General features: G+C 40.4%; 1 protein-coding gene across 2 annotated transcripts; it reads left to right on the top strand.

Moving 5' to 3' along the window:
• Nucleotides 1-13604: 13604 nt before the first annotated feature.
• On the top strand, nt 13605-22629 carry LOC115176919 (CKLF-like MARVEL transmembrane domain-containing protein 8). Of its 2 annotated transcripts, XM_029737317.1 has the most exons (4): nt 13605-14147; nt 20863-21036; nt 21607-21804; nt 21995-22629. In XM_029737317.1, the coding sequence occupies exons 1-3, from the start codon at nt 14016-14018 to the stop codon at nt 21763-21765; spliced, it is 465 nt and encodes a 154-aa protein (XP_029593177.1). In that variant the 5' UTR covers nt 13605-14015; the 3' UTR covers nt 21766-21804; nt 21995-22629. The 2 variants fall into 2 exon arrangements, with proteins under 2 accessions (XP_029593177.1, XP_029593176.1); XM_029737316.1 differs by having other exon boundaries at nt 21607-22629.
• Nucleotides 22630-24537: the final 1908 nt, after the last annotated feature.

Raw genomic sequence — 24537 nt, 5'->3', positions numbered from 1 at the left:
ACGAGCCATTAGTCATAAAACACTGAGGCAGCCCATTATCCACACTTTGATCCACAGCACACTGCCTGTAAATACACACTGGCCTGTCAGACAGACACCTGGCCAGAGGAAAGGAGGAGAGACGACAGCCAGAGCACAGAGCAAGGCTGTGTCCCAAATTACACCCTATTCCCCACATAGTGCACAAAGGTAGTGGGCTATTTGGGAATAGGGTGCCATTTGGGACACAGACTAGGTTTCTGGATGGACTCTACCATGCTCTGGTACGTCCACCACTTCCACGGTTCCCCCGTCACGTCACTATAACTGACTGCATTGATGGAGGCAGATTTGGGCAAGAATTTGTCTCGGAGGACAGGGAGGAGATTGTATGTATTGGCCCATTAGACGTTGATAATGAGAGATCCAGTTGGTTACTGCATCTAGAGGACTCATCTTTATCCCATACTCTCATGTTATGGACACACACACACACACACACACACACACACACACACACACACACACACACACACACACACACACACTCACCTACTCACACACGCTTGCAAGTAGTGGTGCCATATATATTGACCTTGTCAGCTATTTGTAGTTGAAAGTGACACATCTTAAGGCATCTTGCTGAAAGTCATTTCTCATCAATAGAAAAGTCAAGATTACTTTCCACCTTACACAGTTATAACTATCAGATAAATTACTTTTGACATAATCTCACTAATACACTAATAATGGGGTGGCAGGGTAGCCTAGTGGTTATAGCGTTGGACTAGTAACCGAAAGGTTGCAAGATCGAATCCCCGAGCTGACAAGGTAAAAATCTGTCGTTCTGCCCCTGAACGAGGCAGTTAACCCACTGTTCCTAGGCCGTCATTGAAAATAAGAATTTGTTCTTAACTGACTTGCCTAGTTGAAAAAAATGTATATCTGATATAAACCACAATGTCATATTCTAAATTTAACCATTGCACTGTGCACAGAGACCCAGCATCTTGTCTCTACAATCTAACCTCGTAATAACACAAGAGATGTTTCTAAAATCTAGCCTTGTAATAACACAAGAGATGTTTCTACAATCTAGCCTTGTAATAACACAAGAGATGTCTCTACAATCTAACCTTGTAATAACACAAGAGATGTCTCTACAATCTAACCTTGTAATAACACAAGAGATGTCTCTACAATCTAACCTTGTAATAACACACGCGATGTTTCTAAAATCTAGCCTTGTAATAACACAAGAGATGTTTCTAAAATCTAGCCTTGTAATAACACAAGAGATGTTTCTAAAATCTAACCTCGTAATAACACAAGAGATGTTTCTAAAATCTAGCCTTGTAATAACACAAGAGATGTTTCTAAAATCTAACCTCGTAATAACACAAGAGATGTCTCTACAATCTAGCCTTGTAATAACACAAGAGATGTTTCTAAAATCTAGCCTTGTAATAACACAAGAGATGTTTCTAAAATCTAACCTCGTAATATCACAAGAGATGTTTCTAAAATCTAACCTTGTAATAACACAAGAGATGTTTCTAAAATCTAACCTCGTAATAACACAAGAGATGTCTACATTCTAGCCTTGTAATAACACATGAGATGTCTACATTCTAGCCTTGTAATAACACATGAGTTGTTCAATGTTTTTCCTCCAAACAAACAGCAATAAAAATGCTCTATGGGTCAACTTCATTATAATAATCCTAAAACTGTCTCTCACCTAAATGGATGTCTACTCCCCGATGCCCAGGGGAGTCACTGCCTGCCTCTCTCTGAAACAAACACACACATTAACAACCCAGCCTCTCCTGATGAATTTGGTCCACTAAAGTTGTACGCAATATATCCCACTGAATAGAACCACCATAAGGGTTTATGTGATTGGGCTGTGCTGGAAAGGACAAGGAGATATTAAAAAGCATACGTTGACATTCTGCACTAACCACTTGATTTCCAGCTAGGGATGATTGTTTATCCGCAATAACAGTTACAGTCGTTGTAAATGAAATGGGATGGAATCACACTCCACACGTTTGCTTCTAGTGAAACATCAATCAACACAAAATACAATTCCAATGTACGTACAAGGTAAATGTATTTGCTGTGTAAGCTATAGTGGTATATTCTATTCTCTCCTTCTGACACCTTTCCATAAAATGGACGCCTGACTAGCAAGAGACGGTGAGTTTTCTGTGAGTCTGTCAGTCTCAGGTGGTCATTTGTAGCCATCAGTCCTGCTGACAGAAGGCCTACAGCAGGGTTCCCCAACTGGCAGCCCAAGGGCCAAATTTGGTTTTATTTGCCCCCCCCCAAGTCTAAAAAAACCCCCATATATATATATATATATGTAATTTTCATTATTGGACATAAAAGGCTGTAAAAACACCAGGAAATCAGCTCCAAGCAATTTTCATTTTGTAAATCTGTTCCCAAGTACTCCCACGCATAATAGAGAGATACGTGATCGTATACAAATGTAAGCAAGATTTTAAATGATTATGTTTTATACAAATATTATATCTGTTTGGGCTTCTTGCAGTCAATTTGCAGTCTACAAATGAATGGAGTTGATGATCCCTGGCCTACAGTATGAGGTAGAGATGACCTCGCCCTGCTAAACACGTGACCACATTTTCACTGTGGCCTGCTGCTGACACATACAAACTGTTTTCTTATTCTTTTTACTTGAATTGCTGTGTCTGTATACCAAGCAAGCAGAACTAGCTACTACGTTACCATTATCCAGAGAGGATATGTATCGTAAAACCACACATTCACAACCTTTTTTAATTGATCACTTATTCTTAGTAATACAAGGCCTGTGTTAGGTGTTAAAAGAGTCAAAAAGGGAATTGCTTCAATTTCAGTTTTATTTATTAAAATGTCATTTTTAGTGGTGTTCAAGATGTATTTTTTTGTTTGTTTTTTTATGTCTTGCAATTATTAGAAAACAATGATATGATGGTTCAACCCTGAGCTTATAATGAACTCTTCATGGACAGCCCACATTGGCTATATTTGGATCCAGTCTGCCTATATTCATTGTCTAACACGGAACATGGACTGTACCATCAAACAGAAGGAGGTGTGAATAAAAAGGCTATATACTGAAATATATTTGTTGTTGTTGTTTTTATGATTTAAATTCAGGGGCCATTTCTCCGGCAGCTCCTGGAATTCATGGGATGCACTCGGTCTAGTTCTTATTCAGCCTGAGCTCCTCGTCTGAGCAGCGTATCGACTGAACCGACAGGAAAAGAGAGAGAGAGAGGGGAAGAGAAAGGAAATAGAGAGAGAGAGGGAGCGGGCTGCTGAAAAATTCATGCCTATGCCAGCTCACTCCATTCTCAGCTCAGCAGGGGCCTGGCTTTGATACTTCACACTCAGAGAAAAAATGCAAATGATTTTTCCTCCATAACATGGAGAGAACATATCCTGTAAATTATCAAATCTCTGGCCAAGCAATTAATAATATAGCCAAAATAGATTCCAATCTGGGGGGTTCAGATTCTAGAACAATGTTTTTTATTTAAAGTTTGGACAACGTTGTTCCCACAATCTATTTTTAAGATAAAGGTGCTAGATTTATGTTTCAATAAATTGTTGAAATTGAATATCTCAAGGTCAACAAAATCTGTAAAAATAGATTATTCCAACATTGTAACAGAAACTAAATTAATTCCCAATCTAAAAACTAAAACAATACATATCTTAATAACTGTAGTAATTATTTTGGTAAAAAATCTATCAAAATCAAAATGATCATCTACCAATGTGAGACCAGAGGCAGAGCCTGAGTCCAATACGCCAATCATTCATGAATGAAAAGTAAGGAGAGGAAAGATGGCTTGTGTTAGAGTGCTAGAGGAGGAAATATAGGCTTTGACAGCTAGCACAGTAGGGGGCCCTGCGCCGCAGTAAGACTACAGATCTATTTTTTCACTCAGACGCTATTTCAAGAATGCTGATGAGATATTCTCCTATGTTTAGAGCTCAGTCCCTCACCAAAGGAAAAGGTTGATTCAACTCTTCAATTCCAACGGCCAAAATGAGCAGCGACGTATAAACACCGGTTTCTATATTGTTATTATTATAGTGTTGTGATATAAAACTGGGTCCATTCGATGGACAATCCAGATCTGTTTTTTTAGAAGTGATGTCAGTGGGTTAGGTTAGTGGTGGGAGGGGTGGAGTTTGGCTGGGGTGTTTCTGTGTGTTTGTGTTTGTGTGTGTGTGTGTGTGTGTGTGTGTGTGTGTGTGTGTGTGTGTGTGTGTGTGTGTGTGTGTGTGTGTGTGTGTGTGTGTGTGTGTAGGGTGGTTGGAGGTTGTGGAGGGTTCGTGGTTTGTGGCTGGTAGGGGTGGAGTATGGCATATGTGTGTTTGTGTGTGTATGTGTGCGTGGGCATATGTGCCTGTGTACGTGTGCACATGCATGCACTGGAGTGTGTGTGCGTATGTGTGTGTGTGTGTATAGGGGGGTTGTGGAGGCTGGGTTGGGGTGAGTTAGGGGAGCTCTGCTCGTAATAATGTCTTCTCCACAGCAGGACGCCCCAACGGCCAATTACAGCACAGCATCTGGGCTGGCAGACAAGTGACCGTCGTCGCAGGCGGAGGATCTGTGCTTTGTTCCGTGGCAGCGGGGCGGCATTTAGGGGAACAGATATGGATTCTGAATGCACAGCAGGTTTGGGCAACGAGAGGAGAAGGGGGCGAGAGGTGATGCAGGCGGTGTCACTACACATTCATACACAACAGACACATTCTAATATGGTACTGTACACATCCATACACAACAGACACATTCTTATATGGTACTGTACACATCCATACACAACAGACACATTCTAATATGGTACTGTACACATCCATACACAACAGACACATTCTAATATGGTACTGTACACATCCATACACAACAGACACATTCTAATATGGTACTGTACACATCCATACACAACAGACACATTCTAATATGGTACTGTACACATCCATACACAACAGACACATTCTAATATGGTACTGTACACATCCATACACAACAGACACATTCTATTATGGTACTGTACACATCTATACACAACAGACACATTCTAATATGGTACTGTACACATCCATACACAACAGACACATTCTAATATGTTACTGTACACATCCATACACAACAGAAACTCATTCTAATATGTTACTGTACACATCCATACACAACAGACACATTCTAATATGGTACTGTACACATCCATACACAACAGACACATTCTAATATGGTACTGTACACATCCATACACAACAGACACATTCTAATATGGTACTGTACACATCCATACAGAACAGACACTCATTCTAATATGTTACTGTACACATCCATACACAACAGACACATTCGAATATGGTACTGTACACATCCATACACAACAGACACATTCTAATATGGTACTGTACACATCCATACACAACAGACACAGTCTAATATGTTACTGTACACATCCATACACAACAGACACATTCTAATATGGTTCTGTACACATCCATACACAACAGACACATTCTAATATGCTACTGTACACATCCATACAGAACAGACACTCATTCTAATATGTTACTGTACACATCCATACACAACAGACACATTCGAATATGGTACTGTACACATCCATACACAACAGACACATTCTAATATGGTACTGTACACATCCATACACAATAGACACAGTCTAATATGCTACTGTACACATCCATACACAACAGACACATTCTAATATGTTACTGTACACATCCATACACAACAGACACATTCTAATATGGTACTGTACACATCTATACACAACAGACAAATTCTAATATGGTACTATACACATCCATACACAACAGACACATTCTAATATGGTACTGTACACATCCATACACAACAGACACATTCTAATATGTTACTGTACACAAACAGCCATAATTGTAAGGCTAAAACAGTCTAATGAGGGGTGTGGTTAGCGTAGCTGTATGACGTGGTGGGTTGATAGAAACAGAAACAGCACACCAGGAACTAACAAACCAACTGCACAAGCAGCTTCACTAGTTCCACATTTTCTGTTTGAGACAAAATGAGCCCCCCAGGACTGAAAAGAGACAGATGAAGACATATTATAATTAAGCAATAAGGCCTGAGGAGGTGTGGCACCCCGAGGTGCCTTATTGCTATTATGAACTGTTTACCAAAGTAATTAGAGCAGTAAAAATACTTTTTTTGTCATACCTGTGGTATACGGTCATATATACCACGGCTGTCAGCCAATCAGCATTCAGGGCTCGAACCACCCAGTTTATAACTGGGTCTAACACAATCATACCGCTCAGTAAAAGTCTCCACAAACAATCCATAAGGCTAGAGTACAAGGAGTCCATAAAGCAGAGCTTCAACGGGACTCTTCTCTATCTTTCTCTCACACCAAGGTATGGAGTAGCTTGAGGACATTTATCTTCGATGCCTTCTACATCTGCATTGCTTGCTGTTTGGGGTTTTAGGCTGGGTTTCTGTATAAGCACTTGTGACATTTGCTGATGTAAAAAGGGATTCATAAATATATTTGATTGATTGATGATATGTATCTAATCTTAGGGGCCAGTAAACCAAACTCTACATTAAACACTGCAATCTGTTTATAAAAGCTAATGATTTATGACTGCTTTTTAAAACGCTGTTTGACGTCAATTGGAAGACTGTTATTTGGGTACACACACACACACACACACGCACGCACACACGCACACACACACACACACACACACACACACACACACACACACACACACACACACACACACACACACACACACACACACACACACACACACACACACACACACACACACTTCCCCCCTGTGTTTGGGGCCAAATAATAATTTGCTGCAGACCCACAATTTGCTGGCAAGCTCTTCATAGACTTGTTTGCTCTTGGAGTAGTGAATGATAACACTGAGGGACAGGGTTGTGTAGGTGGCTATATGGCTGCCAGCTGACTAATTCAGGTAAGTTGAATTATCACATTAAGGTAAAAATACAAACCCACGTATAAGATATTCATGTTATATTGTTTCCTTATATTGTTTCCGATGCAGAATTTTTAAAACTATGAAACCATGTAGATTTTTTTTATGTTTCTTTTTTTGTGTTGAAATAGAGTTTCTTGAGATCAGGTCAAGGTAGCTACAGTTGAAGTCAGAAGTTTACATATACCTGTAATGGCCGTCAAAGGGAGTAGACCAAGGCACAGCGGGTTGAGTGCTCATTTTAACGTTTATTTTAATAAATTTGAACACGTAACAAAAACAAGAAAACGAATGACAGCTAAACAGTTTTGCAGGCTAACCCTAGCAGTGCAAAAACAACTTCCCACAAAACCCATTACAAAAAACACCCCTCTATATAGGACCTTCAATCAGAGGCAACGAAGAACAGCTGCCTCCAATTCAAGGTCAAACCAATAACCCTAAACATAGAACTAGAAAGACTAGACCAGAACATAGAAATATACTAACATAGAACATAACCAAAAAACCCGGAACACTCTAAACAAATACCCCCTGCCACGTCCTGACCAAACTATAATAACAAATAACCCCTTTACTGGTCAGGACGTGACAACACCTTAGCCAAATACATTTAAACTCCGTTTTTCACAATCCTGACATGTAATCCTAGTAAAAAATGTCCTGTCTTAGGTCAGTTAGGATCACCACTTCATTTTAAGAATGTGAAATGTCAGAATAATAGAGAGAATGATTGATTTTAGCTTTTATTTCTTTCATCACATTCCCAGTGGGTCAGAAGTTTACACACTCTCAATTAGTATTTGGTAGCATTGCCTTGAAATGGTTTAACTAGGGTCAAACGTTTCAAGTAGCCTTCCACAAGCTTCCCACAATAAGTTGGGTGAATTTTGGCCCATTTCTCCTGACAGAGCTGGTGTAACTGAGTCAGGTTTGTAGGCATCCTTGCTCGCACATGCTTTTTCAGTTCTGCCCACAAATATTCTATAAGATTGTGGTCAGGGCTTTGTGATGGCCACTCCAATACCTTGACTTTGTTGTCCTTAAACCATTTTGCCACAACTTTGGATGTATGCTTGGGGTCATCGTCCATTTGGAAGACCCATTTTCGACCAAGCTTTAACTTCCTGACTGATGTCGTGAGATGTTGCTTCAATATATCCACATAATTGTCTTACCTCATGATGCCATCTATTTTGTGAAGTGCACCAGTCCCTCCTGCAGCAAAGCACCCCCACAACATGATGCTGCCACCCCTATGCTTCACGGTTGGGATGGTGTTCTTCAGCTTGCAAGCTTTCCCCTTTTTCCTCCAAACATAACGATGGTCATTATGGCCAAACAGTTCTATTTTTGTTTCATCAGACCAGAGGACATTTCTTCAAAAAGTATGATCTTTGTCCCCATGTGCAGTTGCAAACCATAGTCTGTCTTTTTTATGGCAGTTTTGGAGCAGTGACTTCTTCCTTGCTGAGCGGCCTTTCGGGTTATGTCGATATAGGACTTGTTTTACTGTGGATATAGATAATTTTATACCTGTTTCCTCCAGCAACATCACAAGGTCCTTCACTGTTCTTCTGGGATTGATTTGCACTTTCTCACCAAAGTACGTTCATTTCTAGGAAACAGAACGCGTCTCCTTCCTGAGCGGTATGACGGCTGCGTGGTCTCATGGTGTTTATACTTGCGTACTAGTGTTTGTACAGATGAATGTGGTACCTTCAAGCATTTGGAAATTGCTCCCAATGATGAACCAGACTTGTGGAGGTCTACAATTGTTTGGCTGATTTCTTTTGATTTTCCCATGATGTCAAGCAAAGAGGCACTGAGTTTGAAGGTAGGTCTTGAAATACATCCACAAGTACACCTCCAATTGACTCAAATGAGGTCAAATAGCCTATCAGAAGCTTCTAAAGCCATGACATAATTTGCTGGATTTTTCCAAGCTGTTTAAAGGCAGAGTCAACTTAGTGTATGTAAACTTCTGACCCACTGGAATTGTGATACAGTGAATTATAAGTGAAATAATCTGTCTGTAAACAATTGATGGAAAAATGACTTGTGTCATGCACAAAGTAGATGTCCTAACTGACTTGCCAAAACTATAGTTTGTTATCAAGAAATTTGTGGAGTTTTTGAAAAATGAGTTTTAATAACTCCAACCTAAGTGTATGTAAACTTCCCACTTCAACTGTATATTCTTCTATAGTCCTTCATCCTATAATCGTCTGTTCCATACACTTGAAATTGACTGAAATGATTGTAAAATGTGTGCATATATTTTTATTTTACACAGGGGTGAGAGGATTTGCCAGGTCTCTGAGAATGGTTTTGAACATCCAGTTTGGTCTAAAGATATTGAGTTAATTAATTCCCTTGGTGTTGACTGCTTTTTCAGTCCTTCAATGCTTCTTCCTAATGGCTTACTTGTTCTGTTTGAGAACCGGACGTGGAGGAAGGAAGAGGAAATAAAAGTGATTCCAGACCCATCCTTTCTCTCCATCCTCCTCTCTTCTAAATCAGCCGCTCCAGAGACCATAAAAGACCTTCTCACGATAAAAAATCTAATTCTGCTAGTTTCATTTTCTTTTCCAATCATTCTCCAAAAACATAATTGTTGCCCTTAAAATACATTGCTGTTCCATGATTATAATTTCCATGGTTGAGAAGTGCAAGAGGAGCACGTACATGTACTCTGTGACGCCCCTTCCATCTGTTGATGCAAATCACACGTCACTAAAATGCAAGTTCATTGCCTCACATACAAGTATAGCCTTATACCAACACATGTAAAGTAAGATCTAATGTCAACAATGCACGCATCATGAAACATTTCACTGTTTAATTGTGGAGAAGGATAATACATATTTTACATATAGTTATATAGTGAGTGATGGATGTACTGAATAGCTAAACAATTATATTGTCAATAATTAATAACCAATAATGATCAAAACTGAAGATCTAGGGAAACAGGGAAAATGTCTGTACTATAGCGTTGCTATTGCTATAGTTTCAGTATGATTACATAAAACACTGTTATTTATCCTGGGCCTTGTACATTACATCTTATAACTAGAACCTATTCTACAATGCACCATTATAATACAGGTTTAGCACGTAATCCTGGCATCATCAAGATGTCTCTTGCTGGACACATAGGAAATCAGGATAATGCTTTAAAAATGCTTTTAAAACCTGCATGTTCCTCTGGACCTGTGTGATTCTACCAAGGCTTTATAGTATTAATCTGAAATATAGAGACTTATAACAACAGCCAGACAATGGAGGTTATACCTATTAATTATTGTGTTAAATCTAAAATTTATTCTCAGGCAGGATTAAGTATTGACTAATACAAAGCCTGTTTACTGCAGGTAATTTCTATCATTCTATTATAATCTCACTGAGATCAATGTGTCTCTGTTGAATTCACAGAATGAATCTCCGTACTATGAGTTAATTTATCAGGCTGTATCCCTGAAGCATATCTTTATACTACATCTATAAATCATAATACCTCTTAAAAGGTGAATTACTTGCAATATTGTAACTGCTTGTTTTAACTTAAATATATACCTCAAATGTGTAAGTAATTTAAGGGAAAGGGGGTAATATCAGTAATTTAAGGGAAATGGGGTAAAATCAGTAATTTAAGGGAAAGGGGGTAATATCAGTAATTTAAGGGAAAGGGGGTAATACGCCTTGATGAAGCATTGGATTGCAGACACATAAATAATTGATGGCCCATTATTTTTATTCACTACCACACTGACTGATAACATTACTCTTCCTGCTAATTGTCTAGAAACCACCATTAAAAATGTTTAAAGAGAAAATGTTTGCTCCTCAAATGAATCAGGGAATCTCATGTTGCTGTGTTTCTGAGGCAGATAGATGTATGTTCCTATCCCACCTGTCTGGAAAAGATAGGTCTACTAATAGCAACGGAATGCTGTCCAATAATAAAATGCATTATTAACGTTTTCACCTTTATTTAGTTAAGTGATAATGCCAGAGAAGCCGGTGTTTGGAGGATATATTGGCATGGGTGTTGATGGCAAACCATGGTAATATATCCTCCAAACACCGGCTTCTCTGGCATTATCACTTTTATACAACAGGTTACCAACATATTCAAATAATGATTAACATATTTACCTTTTCTTTTGATGAATTTATTCATACTATTTTATCCTTCCACAAGATATAGATATAGTCCCATTTGTATGCCTTGCTTGCTAGCTAGCCAACTACGGCTAACTTGCAGTCACGTCAAACAGTTTAAGCTGTTTTTCTCGTGACATTTATTTGGATACATCCATAACAATGCGTTAATAAGCTTCGATTTCACCTGGCATAGGAAATGTCAGGACACTGTTGTTCAGAGGAGCTAGCCAACAGCACAGCTAACACAATCACTTCAAACTGAAGTTGGAAAGGCTGCAAACTAGCTGCACTTCATTTTGTTTGACCTGCTTTCTATTGGCATTTCTTTGTATATATCCATAAATATTATGCCAGCTGATTCATGATTTTGTCTGGATGAGAAACGCTGCCTGCCTGTCTGTCTCCTCCCGACACATTCATTACTGTGGGACAGTTGGAGATCGAATTTGAATATTGAAACAATGTTGCAAATGTTGGAGAGACAGACCACAAGGTTTATACAAATCTCCGCTGTTGAAAATTAATGTTAGTCTAAAAGAAATGTGTGATAATGTCTAGATGCTTTTTATAGTGGAGATCAAGTTTATAAATTGCCTGGTTGGGCTGATGAGACAGCCAGATTGAACATGTTTTTATTTAACCTTTCTATACTATTCTACTGTATCTTAGTCTATGCTCGTCCATATATTCATATATTCTTAATTCCATTCCTTACTTAGATTTGTGTGTATTGGGTATATGTTGTGAAATTGTTAGATATTGCTGCACTGTCAGAACTAGACACACAAACTTTTTTTTAAACATTTTTTACTTAACCTTTATTTAACTAGGCAAGTCAGTTAAAAACTCATTCTTATTTACATTGATTGTCTACACAGACGGAACAGAGTAAATAGGCATTTCAACTTCATAGATTTAGCCGGTGGTATGCGGTTTTAACCAATCAGCATTCAGGATTAGACCCACCTGTTGTATAATTAAGTAATAAGGCACAAGGGGGTTTGGTATATGGCCAATATACCACGGCTAAGGGCTGTTCCCCAGTAGGCCGTCATTGTAAATAAGAATTTGTTCTTAACTGACTTGCCTAGTTAAATAAAGGTACAAAAAATATACATTTAAAATTATGGACAACGCATCGCAGGGTGCCTGGACACAGCCCTTAGCCGTGGTATATTGGCTATACACCACAAACCCCCGAGGGGCCTTATTGCCTCTATAAACTAGTAACCAACATAATTAGAGCAGTAAAAATAAATGTTTTGTCATACCGTGGTATAGGGTCTGATATACCACGGCTGTCTGCCAATAAGCATTCAGGGCTCAAACCACCCAGTTTATAATCATAAATAAACAATGCAAACAACAAAGTGGATGTGTGTTTGATGAATGGAGTGTCCCAGTGATCTTTTGGCCTCCATACCATGTGGGTGTATAGTGGACTTAAAACAAAAAAATATATAATTATGAACATTCTAAAATGACATCACAAGATGTAGCAGAGTTAAACACAAGTCACTTATGAATTAATTGATTAAGTCCTGTGTTGAATTTATTTATTCGTGATGAGGAGGGTTCCCAGATAGGAGCCTAGATTTATTAACACACAATGCCTCTCCCCACTGCTCTCTCAACCTGTCCCTGGCCGTGCAATCCCCTTCAGTTTGTTACAGGGTGAACTTAAGTGTCCATACCTACATTTCTTAGCAGTATTAACACGTGTATAATATTTTGTTTTGATGTAATTACATCGCCTGTTACGTTGGTTGTTAAGACAATACACAAGTTGTAGTTAAGCCTTGAGTTGTTTTCACATTTTCCTTTGCCTTTCCCCATGATCTTTGTCTGTCTATATGCTGCCATCTGCTGGTACAGTTTAGACACCACCACAGAACACATTTATTACTGTCACACTGAGGACATGGTGATGATGTCGAGTTTCTAACTGGAGAGAGTCGTAACTAATCAATGATTGAAAACTACATCAACAACTGTCTGATTTAGCAAAGGTACATTAGGCCAGGACAATGGTCCTTATTGGACATGCCCCAGCAGGTCCATAAAGTGATTAACTGAACACACACTGTTATGTTTGACAAAAAGGCACACTATACTGTATCTGTTTGAGCAAGGGTGCAACTACAGTTTAGTAAATTAATAATCCACAGCTAACCTGCATTATGCACTCCTTTAGAAGTGAGACTCCACCTGCTGTCATTGCCCTTACGGAAAAAGATTGCAGTCAGAGTGCAGTTTAACTTCAGTATAACTGCAGTATGCAGCAACTATTGTGTCCAAAATAACACAGCCGACTGCAATTACTGCACTTTTACTGCAGTTTCAAAACTACAATCAGCATTCTACTGGCTAGGTCTCTTCAGTCTTTGGCTGCTTGGGTCCTCTGAAATACAGCACGCACACTATGCAAAAAATTACCAACCAAAGGCAATACTTTCTGGCAGCCTGATTTACCTATCATCAAAAAAAGTTCCTCTTTATGCAACCACTCTCAACTCAGTGACATTTAGGGAATGGTGTAGGACTAACTGACCAAATTATGTTGAACATACAGTAGGCTTTGTCATACGACGACAGAATGACATTCACAGTCATAGATATTATTATCTAAAAGAAACAAAAACGAGTTGATTCACAACAAATTTAGAGTTCCGCGGAAGTCTTGTCGTCTACTCAGGAAAGACTCGTCATGGCCATCTTTCCTACCTTCCTTTTATTAGAGTAGCACGATTTTTTCCCCTTAATTCAGTGGGGCAGGATCCAAACTCGGTAGATTAATATTGAAGATGGAAGGAGCAGCGACGCGCACTGTGATAACGTCTACAAGCAGCAGCACGGATAACTTTTCCACCTCTACTCTGGCTTGTGATAGGCACTTTTTTCGCACTGCTTCGGGGCTCCTCGTTTTCGCAGAAATAGTAAGTAGTCAAGTTTCAAGGTTCAAGCTGTAGGCTAAGGGATACGCATGGTACATTGTCCAAAGACATGCTTACTTGCAGGTTCCTTATCGACAATGCAATAACAATAAGACATAATAAAGATAAGAATACGAACATAAATTAAATGGCTGAATAGAACAGAATAAACATTTTATAGTAGCATAAGTATAATTCAAGAAAGCACATTTTATAGTCCAATATTTACACGTGTACTGGAGAAGGTTGGGATGGGGGGCAGTGTTTAAACTGGGCAGTATGACAAGAGTCTGGTAGCAAATCAAAATCAAATCAAATTGTTTGGTCACATACATGTGTTTAGCTGATGTTACTGCGGGTGTAGCAAATTGGGCTCCCGAGTGGCGACGCGGTCTAAGGCACTGCATCTCAGTACAAGAGGCATTACTACAGTCCCTGATTTTAATCCAGGCTGTATCACATACGGCTGATTTTTCAAGGCGAAACTGCTCCAGCTCATTTAAGTTGGATGGGTCCTGCTGGTGTACAGTAATCTTTAAGTCATACCACAGATTCTCAATTGGATTGAGGTCTGGGCTTTGACTAGGCCATTCCAAGACATGTAAATGTTTACCCTTAATAAACCACTCGAGTGTTGCTTAACAATATGCTTAGGGTCATTGTCCTGCTGGAAGGTGAACCTCCGTCCCAGTCTCAAATCTCTGGAAGACTGAAACAGGTTTCCCTCAAGAATTTTCCTGTATTTAGCACCATCCATCATTCCATCAATTCTGACCAGTTTCCCAGTCCTTGCCGATGAAAAACATCCCCACAGCATGATGCTGCCACCACAATGCTTCACAGTGGGGATAAGGTTCTCAGGGTGATGAGAGGTGTTGGGTTTACATCAGACATAGCATTTTCCTTGATTGCCAAAAAGCTACATTTTAGTCTCATCTGACCAGAGTACCTTATTCCATATGTTTGGAGAGTCTCCACATGCCTTTTGGTGAACACCAAATGTGTTTGCTTATTTTTTTCTTTAAGCAATGGCTTTTTTCTGGCCACTCTTCCGTAAAGCCCAGCTCTGTGGAGTGTATGCCTTAAAGTGGGCCTATGGACAGATACTCCAATCTCCGCTGTGGAGGTTTGCAGCTCTTTCAGGGGTATCTTTGGTCTCTTTGTTGCCTCTCTGATTAATGCCCTCCTTGCCTGGTCCATGAGTTTTGGTGGGCGGCCTTCTCTTGGCAGGTTTGTTGTGGTGCCATATTCTTTCCATTTTTTAATCATGGATTTAATGGTGCTCCGTGGGATGTTCAAAGTTTTGGATATATTTTTATAACCCAACCCTGATCTGTACTTCTCCACAACTTTGTCTCTGACCTGTTTGGAGAGCTCCTTGGTCTTCATGGTGCTGCTTGCTTGGTGGTGCTCCTTGCTTAGTGGTGTTGCAGACTCTGGGGCCTTTCAGAACAGGTGTATATATACTGAGATTATGTGACAGATCATGTGACACTTATTTAACTAATTATGTGACTTCTGAAGGTACAGTTAAAGTCGGAAGTTTACATACACCTCAGCCAAAATACATTTAAACTCAGTTTTTCACAATTCCTGACATTTAATCCTAGTAAACATTCCCTGTCTTAGGTCAGTTAGGATCACCACTTTATTTTAAGAATGTGAAATGTCAAAATAATAGCAGAGAGAATGGTTTATTTCAGCTTTTATTTCTTTCATCACATTCCCAGTGGGTCAGACGTTTACATACACTCAATTAGTATTTGGTAGCTTTGCCTTTAAATTCTTTAACTTGGGTCAAACGTTTCGGTTAGCCTTCCACAAGCTTCCCACAATAAGTTGGGTGAACTTTGGCCCATTCCTCCTAACAGAGCTGATGTAACTGAGTCAGGTTTGTAGGCCTCCTTGCTCACACATGCTTGTTCAGTTCTGCCCACAAATTGTCCATAGGATTGAGGTCAGGGCTTTTAAGCAATTTTGCCACAACTTTGGAAGTATGCTTGGGGTCATTGTCCATTTGGAAGACCCATATTCGACCAAGCTTTAACTTCCTGACTGATGTCTTGAGATGTTGCTTCAATATATCCACATAATTGTCTTACCTCATGATGCCATCTATTTTGTGAAGTGCACCAGTCCCTCCTGCAGCAAAGCACCAACACAACATGATGCTGCCACCCCCGTGCTTCGTGGTTGGGATGGTGTTCCTTGGCTTGCAAGCCTCCCCCTTTTCCCTCCAAACATAACGATGGTAATTGTGGCCAAACAGTTCTATTTTTGTTTCATCAGACCAGAGGATATTTCTCTAAAATGTACAATCTTTGTCCCAATGTGCAGTTGCAAACTGTAGTCTGGCTTTTTTATGGCAGTTTTGGAGCTTCTTCCTTGCTGAGCGGCCTTTCAGGTTATGTCGATATAGGACTCGTTTTACTGTGGATATAGATACTTTTGTACCTGTTTCCTCCAGCATCTTCACAAGGTCCTTTGCTGTTGTTCTGGGATTGATTTGCACTTTTCACACCAAAGTACGTTCATCTCTAGGAGATAGAACACATATCCTTCCTGAGCGGTATGACGGCTGCGTGGTCCCATGGTGTTTATACTTGCGTACTATTGTTTGTACAGATGAACATGGTACCTTCAGGCATTTGGAAATTGCTCCCAAGTATGAACCAGACTTGTGGTCTCCGATTTTTTTCCTGAACTCTTGGCTGATTTCTTTTCATTTTCTGATGATGTCAATCAAAGAGGCACTGAGTTTGAAGGTAGGTCTTGAAATACATCCACAGGTACACCTCCAATTGACTCAAATCCTGTCAATTAGCATATCAGAAAAGCCATGACATAATTTGCTGGAATTTTACAAGCTGTTTAAAGGTACAGTCATTTTAGTGTATGTAAACTTCTGGCCCACTGGAATTGTGATACAGTGAATTATAAGTAAAATAATCTGTCTGTACATTTTTGGGGAAAAATTACTTGTGTCATGCACAAAGTAGATGTCCTAACCGACTTGCCAAAACTATAGTTTCTTAACAAGAAATTTGTGGAGTGGTTGAAAAACGAGTTTTAATGACTCCAACCTAAGTGTATGTAAACTTCCGACTTCAACTGTAATTGGTTGCACCAGATCTAATTTAGGGGCTTCATAGTAAAGGGAGTGAATACATATGCATGCACCACTTTTCCTATTTATTATTATTATAATTTTTTTTAATAAAGAATTTTTTTCATTTCACTTCACCAATTTGGACTATTTTGTGTATGTTCATTACATGAAATCCAAATAAAAATCAATTTAAATTACAGGTTGTAATGCAACAAAATAGGAAAAATGCCAAGGGGATGAAAACTTTTGCAAGGCACTGTACATATGAGATGAGTAATGCAAGATGTAAACATTATTAAAGTGACATTATTAAAGTGGCTTGTTTTCCATTTATTATAGTTCCCAATGATTTCAAGTCTGTGTACATAGGCAGCAGCCTCTCTGTGCTAGTGATGGCTATTTAACAGTCTGATGGCCTTGAGATAGCTGTTTTTCAGTCTCTCGGTCCCAGCTTTGATGCACCTGTACCGACATCGCATTCTGGATAATAGAGAGATGAACAGGCAGTGGATCGGGTGGTTGTTGTCCTTGATGGTCTTTTTGGCCTTCCTGTGACATTCGGTACTGTAGGTGTCCTGAAGGCAGGTAGTTTGCCCCAGGTGATGCGTTGTGCAGACCGCACCATCCTCTGGAGAGCCCTGCTGTTGTGGGCGGTGCAGTTGCCATACCAGGCGGTGATACATCCTGACAGGATGCTCTCAATTGTGCATCTGTAAAAGTTTGTAAGGGTTTTAGGTGACAAGCCAATTTTTTTCTGCCTGCTGAGGTTGAAGAGGCGCTATTGCGCCTTCTTCACCGCACTGTTTGTGTGGGTGGACCATTTCAGTTTGTCAGTGATGTGTACGCAGAGAAACTTAAAACTTTCCACCTTCTCCACTGCTGTCCCGTCGATGTGGATAGGGGGGTGCTCCCTCTGCTGTTTCCTGAAGTCCATGATCATCTCCTTTGTTTTGTTGACTTTGAGTGAGATGTTATTTTCCTGGCACCACATTCCCAGAGCCCTCACCTCCTCCCTGTAGGCTGTCTCGTTGTTGTTGGTAATCAAGTCTACTACTGTTGTGTCGTCTGCAAACTTGATGATTGAGTTGGAGGCATGCTTGGCCACGCAGTCATGAGTGAACAGGGAGTACAGGAGGGGGCTGAGTACACAACCTTGAGCGGCCCCAGTGTTGAGGATCAGCGAAGTGGAGGTGTTGTTTCCTACGTTCACCACCTGGGGGTGGCCCGTCACGATGTCCAGGACCCAATTGCACAGGGCGGGGTTCAGACCCAGGGCCTCGAGCTTAAGGATGAGCTTGGAGGGTACTATGGTGTTGAATGCTGAGCTTTAGTCAATGAACAGCATTCTTACATAGGTATTCCTCTTGTCCAGATGGGATAGGGCAGTGTGCAGTGTGATGGCGATTGCATCGTCTTTGGACCTATTGGGGCGGTAAGCAAATTGAAGTGGGTCTAGGGTGACAGGTAAGATGGAGGTGACATGATCCTTGACTAGTCTCTCAAGGCATTTCGTGATGACAGAGGTGAGTGCTACGGGGCGATAGTAATTTAGTTCAGTTACCTTTGCATTCTTGGGTACAGGAACAATGGTGGCCATCTTGAAACATGTGGGGACAGCAGACTGGGATAGGGAGCGATTGAATATGTCCGTAAACACACCAGCCAGCTGGTCTGCACATGCTCTGAGTTGTGATGTCAGTGTGTAGCATGAATGTAAATGTGTGTACGTCTATATGGGCGTGTGCATGAGTGAGTGCATGTGTGCTAAGGTGAGGAGAATCAGAGCAGGTGGTCAGTCCAGTTAAATTGTTCAGCAGTCTGATGGCTTGTAGATAGAAACTGTCTCTGAGCCTGTTGGTATCAGACCTCATGCTCTGACCATCTGCCAGATGTTAAGGGAGGGAGAGAACAGCTTGTGGCTGGGGTGTGTGGGGTCCTGGATGATGCTGCGTGACTTCCTCAGGCACTGTTTCGAGTAGATGTACTGGATGGGTGGGAGCATGGTCCCATGATGTACTGGGCCGTCTTCACCACTGGAGGGCCTTGCGGTCGTATACGGAACAATTCCCCTACCAGGCCGTGATGCAACCGGTCAGGACATTCTTGATGATGCAGGGCTAGTATTTGGAGAGAACCCCGGGGCGGCATGCTGTTGTGCCCTCTTGACAACAGTGGAGGTGGTGTTGGTCTATGACACGTCCTAGGTGATGTGGACGCCGAGGAACTTAAAACTAGTGACTCTCTCTACTGAAATCACTATGGCTTTTACCATCTTTCTCACAATAACTGCCATTCATGGAGGGAATCAATACCGCTTTGTTGATTAAACAAATTAAACACATTATGATGATCAGACATTTTATATTGTTCATACCTTGTATCACATGGCTAATTGTACCCTTATCATAGGGGCACAATTAGTTCTGATAAAGGGAAGAGTTAGTCATTTGCTGAATTCCATTACTTTTATACAGATTTGAATTCTGTTCGACCTGTTTATTTTATGTGCATTTTATACACATTTTGCATAGGCTACGTTTTTTCACAGATGGTGACGTGACATTGTATTGAACACTGCACTGAACTGAAGATTCAATTATTTCACATTTTTCAAGGAAATATAACTGGAGAAAATGACCATAATGTCAACCTACTTCCTGTAATATAGGCTACTTCCTGTAATATAGGTTATTTCCTGTAATATAGGCTACTTTCTGAAAAATAGGCTACTTTCTGAAATATAGACTACTCCCTGTAATATATACTACTTTCTGTAATATAGACTACTTTCTGTAATATATAATACTTTCTGTAATATAGAATTATTTCTGTGTAGACAGATATTGGTTCTCAGTACAGTGTTTTATTTTTCTCTGGAAAGGGAAGTTGCTTAAAAAACAAGGTCAGTTTCATTGTCCCTTTTCCTTCCAGCATCGAGGAGAATGTGACCAAAAGAGTCTCCTCTTCCACTTAGGCCAGACATTCTTTTTTCCTGTGACATGAAGCAACCAATGAAACATTCTTTTCTTTTAATAACAGGAAGGGAGGTTTGCAGTGCAACAGAGGACAAAACGTCCCATTATTTACAGTAGCACGCAGTATAACAATCTGCATCTATAGATTTATCATGATCAATGTGTTACGACATTCTTTCAAAATGCTGTCAGATCAGATGGGTGTCAGTCAGCTGCGGGGTTAATTTCGGGTTCCAGAAATACAAACTATGAAAAATCACTTGGCAATTATGTTATACTTTGAATAGCTGTTGTACTGTTTTAGATGAGAGTTTGCAGGTAAACAGATCACTCTATACTGCACTGGATCCTGTGCATAGGATTTGATTTGATTTAGGCTATATTATTTCCTTTCATTGTCATATCTTTCTATGCCTTCAAGATAAGCACAGCAAATGCATTTCAATTCATGATAAGGTAGACACCACCAGACCACAGCCATCACTGACTATAGTGTGTCCCAAATGGCATCCTATTCCCTGTATAGTGCACTACTTTCTACTGGAGCCCTATGGCCCCTGTTAAAAAGTAGTGCACTGTAAAGGGAATAGGATGCCATTTGGAATGTTGGCTATATGCTTCCCTGTCCCCTCAGGTGTTTGGTCTGCTGGTATGGATGCTGATAGCAGGGACAGAGTACTTCCGTGTGTCTGCCTTTGGGTGGGTCATGTTTGTGGCCATCTTGTACTGGGTCCTGACGGTCATCTTCCTCATCATCTACCTGACCATGGCTTACAACAGGATCCCTCAGGTCCCCTGGACAACTGTGGTACGACACATACTACGACACATAATACAACAGCACATTATATGAAACATGAGGGATTGAGGTTGTTAATTATATATCTAGTAATTGAATAATTGTGGACTATTTATGTAACATAAAACCAATGGAGTTAACTGCCTTGATGGTTTTGGGGGAGAGAGCAAATAGATTAACCAAGTATTTATGAATGTGATCAAATGAAGCCATTCTATAATGTGTACTACCTTACAGTATCTGAGCCAGCCAGCCAGGAATCCTGTTGTCATTCTACAGGGCCTGTTCTTCAACAGTAGTGCTAAAGTGATGTATGTGGTGTTGTACAGGGCCTGTTCTTCAACAGTAGTGCTACAGTGATGTATGTGGTGTTGCACAGGGCCTGTTCTTCAACAGTAGTGCTAAGGTGATGTATGTGTTGTTCAACAGGGCCTGTTCTTCAACAGTAGTGCTACAGTGATGTATGTGGTGTTCTACAGGGCCTGTTCTTCAACAGTAGTGCTACAGTGATGTATGTGGTGTTCTACAGGGCCTGTTCTTCAACAGTAGTGCTACAGTGATGTATGTGGTGTTCTACAGGGCCTGTTCTTCAACAGTAGTGCTACAGTGATGTATGTGGTGGCAGCAGCAGTGGACGCAGCCTCAATCAGCCATGCTGTTAAGGGGCGCCATAACTACACCTGCTGGGTCGCATCCACAGTAGGAAAACCACCTCAGACCTCCCAGACAGACATTTAAATCACGCCAACTGTGAATATATACCACAAATATGACTGAGTATGTATGATTACATCAATACTAAAATATACAATATTAAAATGCTAGAAATATGCCTACAAGTCAGATAAGAGAGGTATGATGCCACTGTGTACCATCCAGAATCATATCTATTTGGTCCATTTAAGCCTACTCTACTCAGACCCAGTATTGTACTGAATTTTAATATTTTCATCTGTCTGTTTTTCAGTTATTTTCCTTCCTGGTCACACTCTGCTATGCAGGAAGTACATATTAAGTATTCAGTTGTGGAGATCAAGGGATGAGGAACAATAACCAATCATAAAGGACAGCTAAAGTATATCCGTTATGGAACACATGAAGGATGCAACAACCACTCCTTCCCTTTGGAATGCATTTCTCTATTATTTTATTTCTGTTATTTTGGAGTTACGGTGTGTTTCATCTGTTGGAATGACAGAGCCTTAACCTCAGTGGTGTTTTTACTTCTTATGCACTCATGAGTTTTTTAAAAATTACATTTGGATGAAAATGACTGAAGCTAATAAAATGGCTATTCTATTTTTCTGAAGCTGGAGGTCTAAGCTTTAACTCCAATATTAAAGTGGATTGGACAGTAATGTTGTCCCACACTAGATGGTGCTACAATACAAGGCTAAGAAACAGGGCTTATGAAGAACATTACAGTCAATTCTCTTTCTGATTATGATTATGTGACCAGTTTCAGGAAACTAGGCATACTTTACGGGAGTACCGTTTCAATTAGACATTTTTTTTTCTAAAAGCGTTTTTGGCGGAAATGCCTACTCGAACATGTGAACTTTCATGCTATCTGTAAATACGAATAAAAATGTTAAATTACAAGCCTAGTTGGTTTAGCCACAGAAAAGACAGCAACCTTCTTGCTAGCCATGATTGGCTGAGATAATGAGTGGGCTTGACATGCCAAGAGATGAGTTTGGATTGGTCTGCCATTTAGCACGCGTCTGTCTATTTGAGCTGGTCAGTATGTGTTGCTAATCCTGTCTAATGCAGCTTATTCTTTGTAAGTATCGCGTAGTAAAACTGCATACGTGTTGCTCTCCACTTTCTGGAGAACTGAGTGAAATGGAATTCAAGTATGATAGCCAAGGAGATGGAGAAAACACCTGTCTCCGGATTACATCTTCAAATTTACGGCAACCACGGCATCCAACCATGTATATGGTTAAGAAAGGGGTTTAATTTCAAGTTAAAGTGTACTGTTAGCTAGCTAATGTTAGCTGGCTGGCTAGCTAGCTTACATTTCATGTATGATCTTATTATTTGAATCTCAAAGCCATTTGCTTGGCTAGCAAACATTGAACCTGGTTGGTTAGTTACCTGCAGATTCATGCAGGGAAGTAACGTCATGAGTTGGGATTATGGTTCATTGTTTAGCTAGCCTTGAGTCAGCTACACTGAACGAAAATATAAATGCAATATGCAACAATTTAGAATTTTTTACAGAGTTACAGTTCATATAAGGAATTCAGTCAATTTAAATAAATAAATTACACCCTAATCTATGGATTTCACATGACTGGGAATACAGATAGGCATCTGTTGGTCACAAATACCTAAAAAAAAGTAGGGGTGGATATCAGAAAACCAGTCAGTATCTGGTGTGACCACCATTTGCCTCATGCTGCGCGACACATCTCCTTCGCATAGAGTTGATCTGGCTGTTGATTGTTCCCTGTGGAATGTTGTCCCACTCCTCTTCAATGTCTGTGTGAAGTTGCTGGATATTGGCGGGAACTGGAACATGCTGTTGTACACACCGGTCCAGAGCATTCCAAACATGTTCAATGGGTGACATGTCTGATGAGTATGCAGACCATGGAAGAACTAGGACATTTTCAGCTTCCAGGAAATGTGTACAGATCCTTGCGACATGGGGCTGTGCGTTATCATGCTGAAACATGAGGTGAAGGCGGTGGATGAATGGCACAAAAATGGTCCTCAGGATCTCGTCACGGTATCTCTGTGCATTCACATTGCCATTGATAAAAATGGAATTGTGTTCGTTGTCCGCTTATGCCTGCCCATACCATAACCCCACTGCCACCATGCAGCACTCTTTTCACCACTCATCCACACAACGTCATACACGCTGTCTCCATCTGGCTGGTATAGTTGAAACTGAGATTAATCCGTGAAGATCACACTTCTCCGACGGGCCTGTGGCCATCGAAGGTGAGCATTTGCCCACTGAAGTCGGTTACGACGCCAAAGTGCAGTCAGGTCAAGACCCTGGTGAGAACGTCGAGCACGCAGATGAGCTTCCCTGAGACGGTTTCTGAAAGTTTGTGCAGAAATTATTCGGTTGTGCAAACCCACAGTTTAATCACCTATCTGGGTGGCTGGTCTCAGACGATCCCGCAGGTGAAGAAGCCAGATGTGGAGGTCCTGGGCTGGCGTGGTTACATGTGGTCTGCTGTTATGAGGCCGGTTGGAAGTACTGTCAAATTCTCTAAAATGGCATTGGAGGCGGTTATGGTAGAGAAATTAACTTCTCTGGCAAGAGCGCTCATGGACATTCATGCAGTCAGCATGCCAATTGCACTCTCCCTCAAAACTTGAGACATCTGTTGCATTGTGTTGTGTGACAAAACTGCACATTTTAGAGTGGCTTTTTATTGTCCCCAGTGCAAGGTGCACCTGTGTAATGATCATGCTGTTTAATCAGCTTCTTGATATGCCACACCTGTCTTGGCAAAAGAGAAATGCTCACTAACCGTTGTAAACAAA

This window comes from Salmo trutta, chromosome 37 (genome assembly GCF_901001165.1).
Source record: "Salmo trutta chromosome 37, fSalTru1.1, whole genome shotgun sequence".
NCBI classification, from domain to species: Eukaryota; Metazoa; Chordata; class Actinopteri; order Salmoniformes; family Salmonidae; genus Salmo; species Salmo trutta.
Note: the sequence above shows the minus strand (reverse complement) of the source record. Positions and strands in the feature narration are given on the sequence as shown.

Bases quoted from the DNA above. Each gene is read 5' to 3' on its own strand.
- LOC115176919 (XM_029737317.1), top strand. From the start codon at position 14,016: ATGGAAGGAGCAGCGACGCGCACTGTGATAACGTCTACAAGCAGCAGC. The intron at 14,148-20,862 runs GTAAGTAGTCAA...CTGTCCCCTCAG, and splicing joins TCCTCGTTTTCGCAGAAATA to GTGTTTGGTCTGCTGGTATG. The intron at 21,037-21,606 runs GTACGACACATA...GGTGTTCTACAG, and splicing joins AGGTCCCCTGGACAACTGTG to GGCCTGTTCTTCAACAGTAG.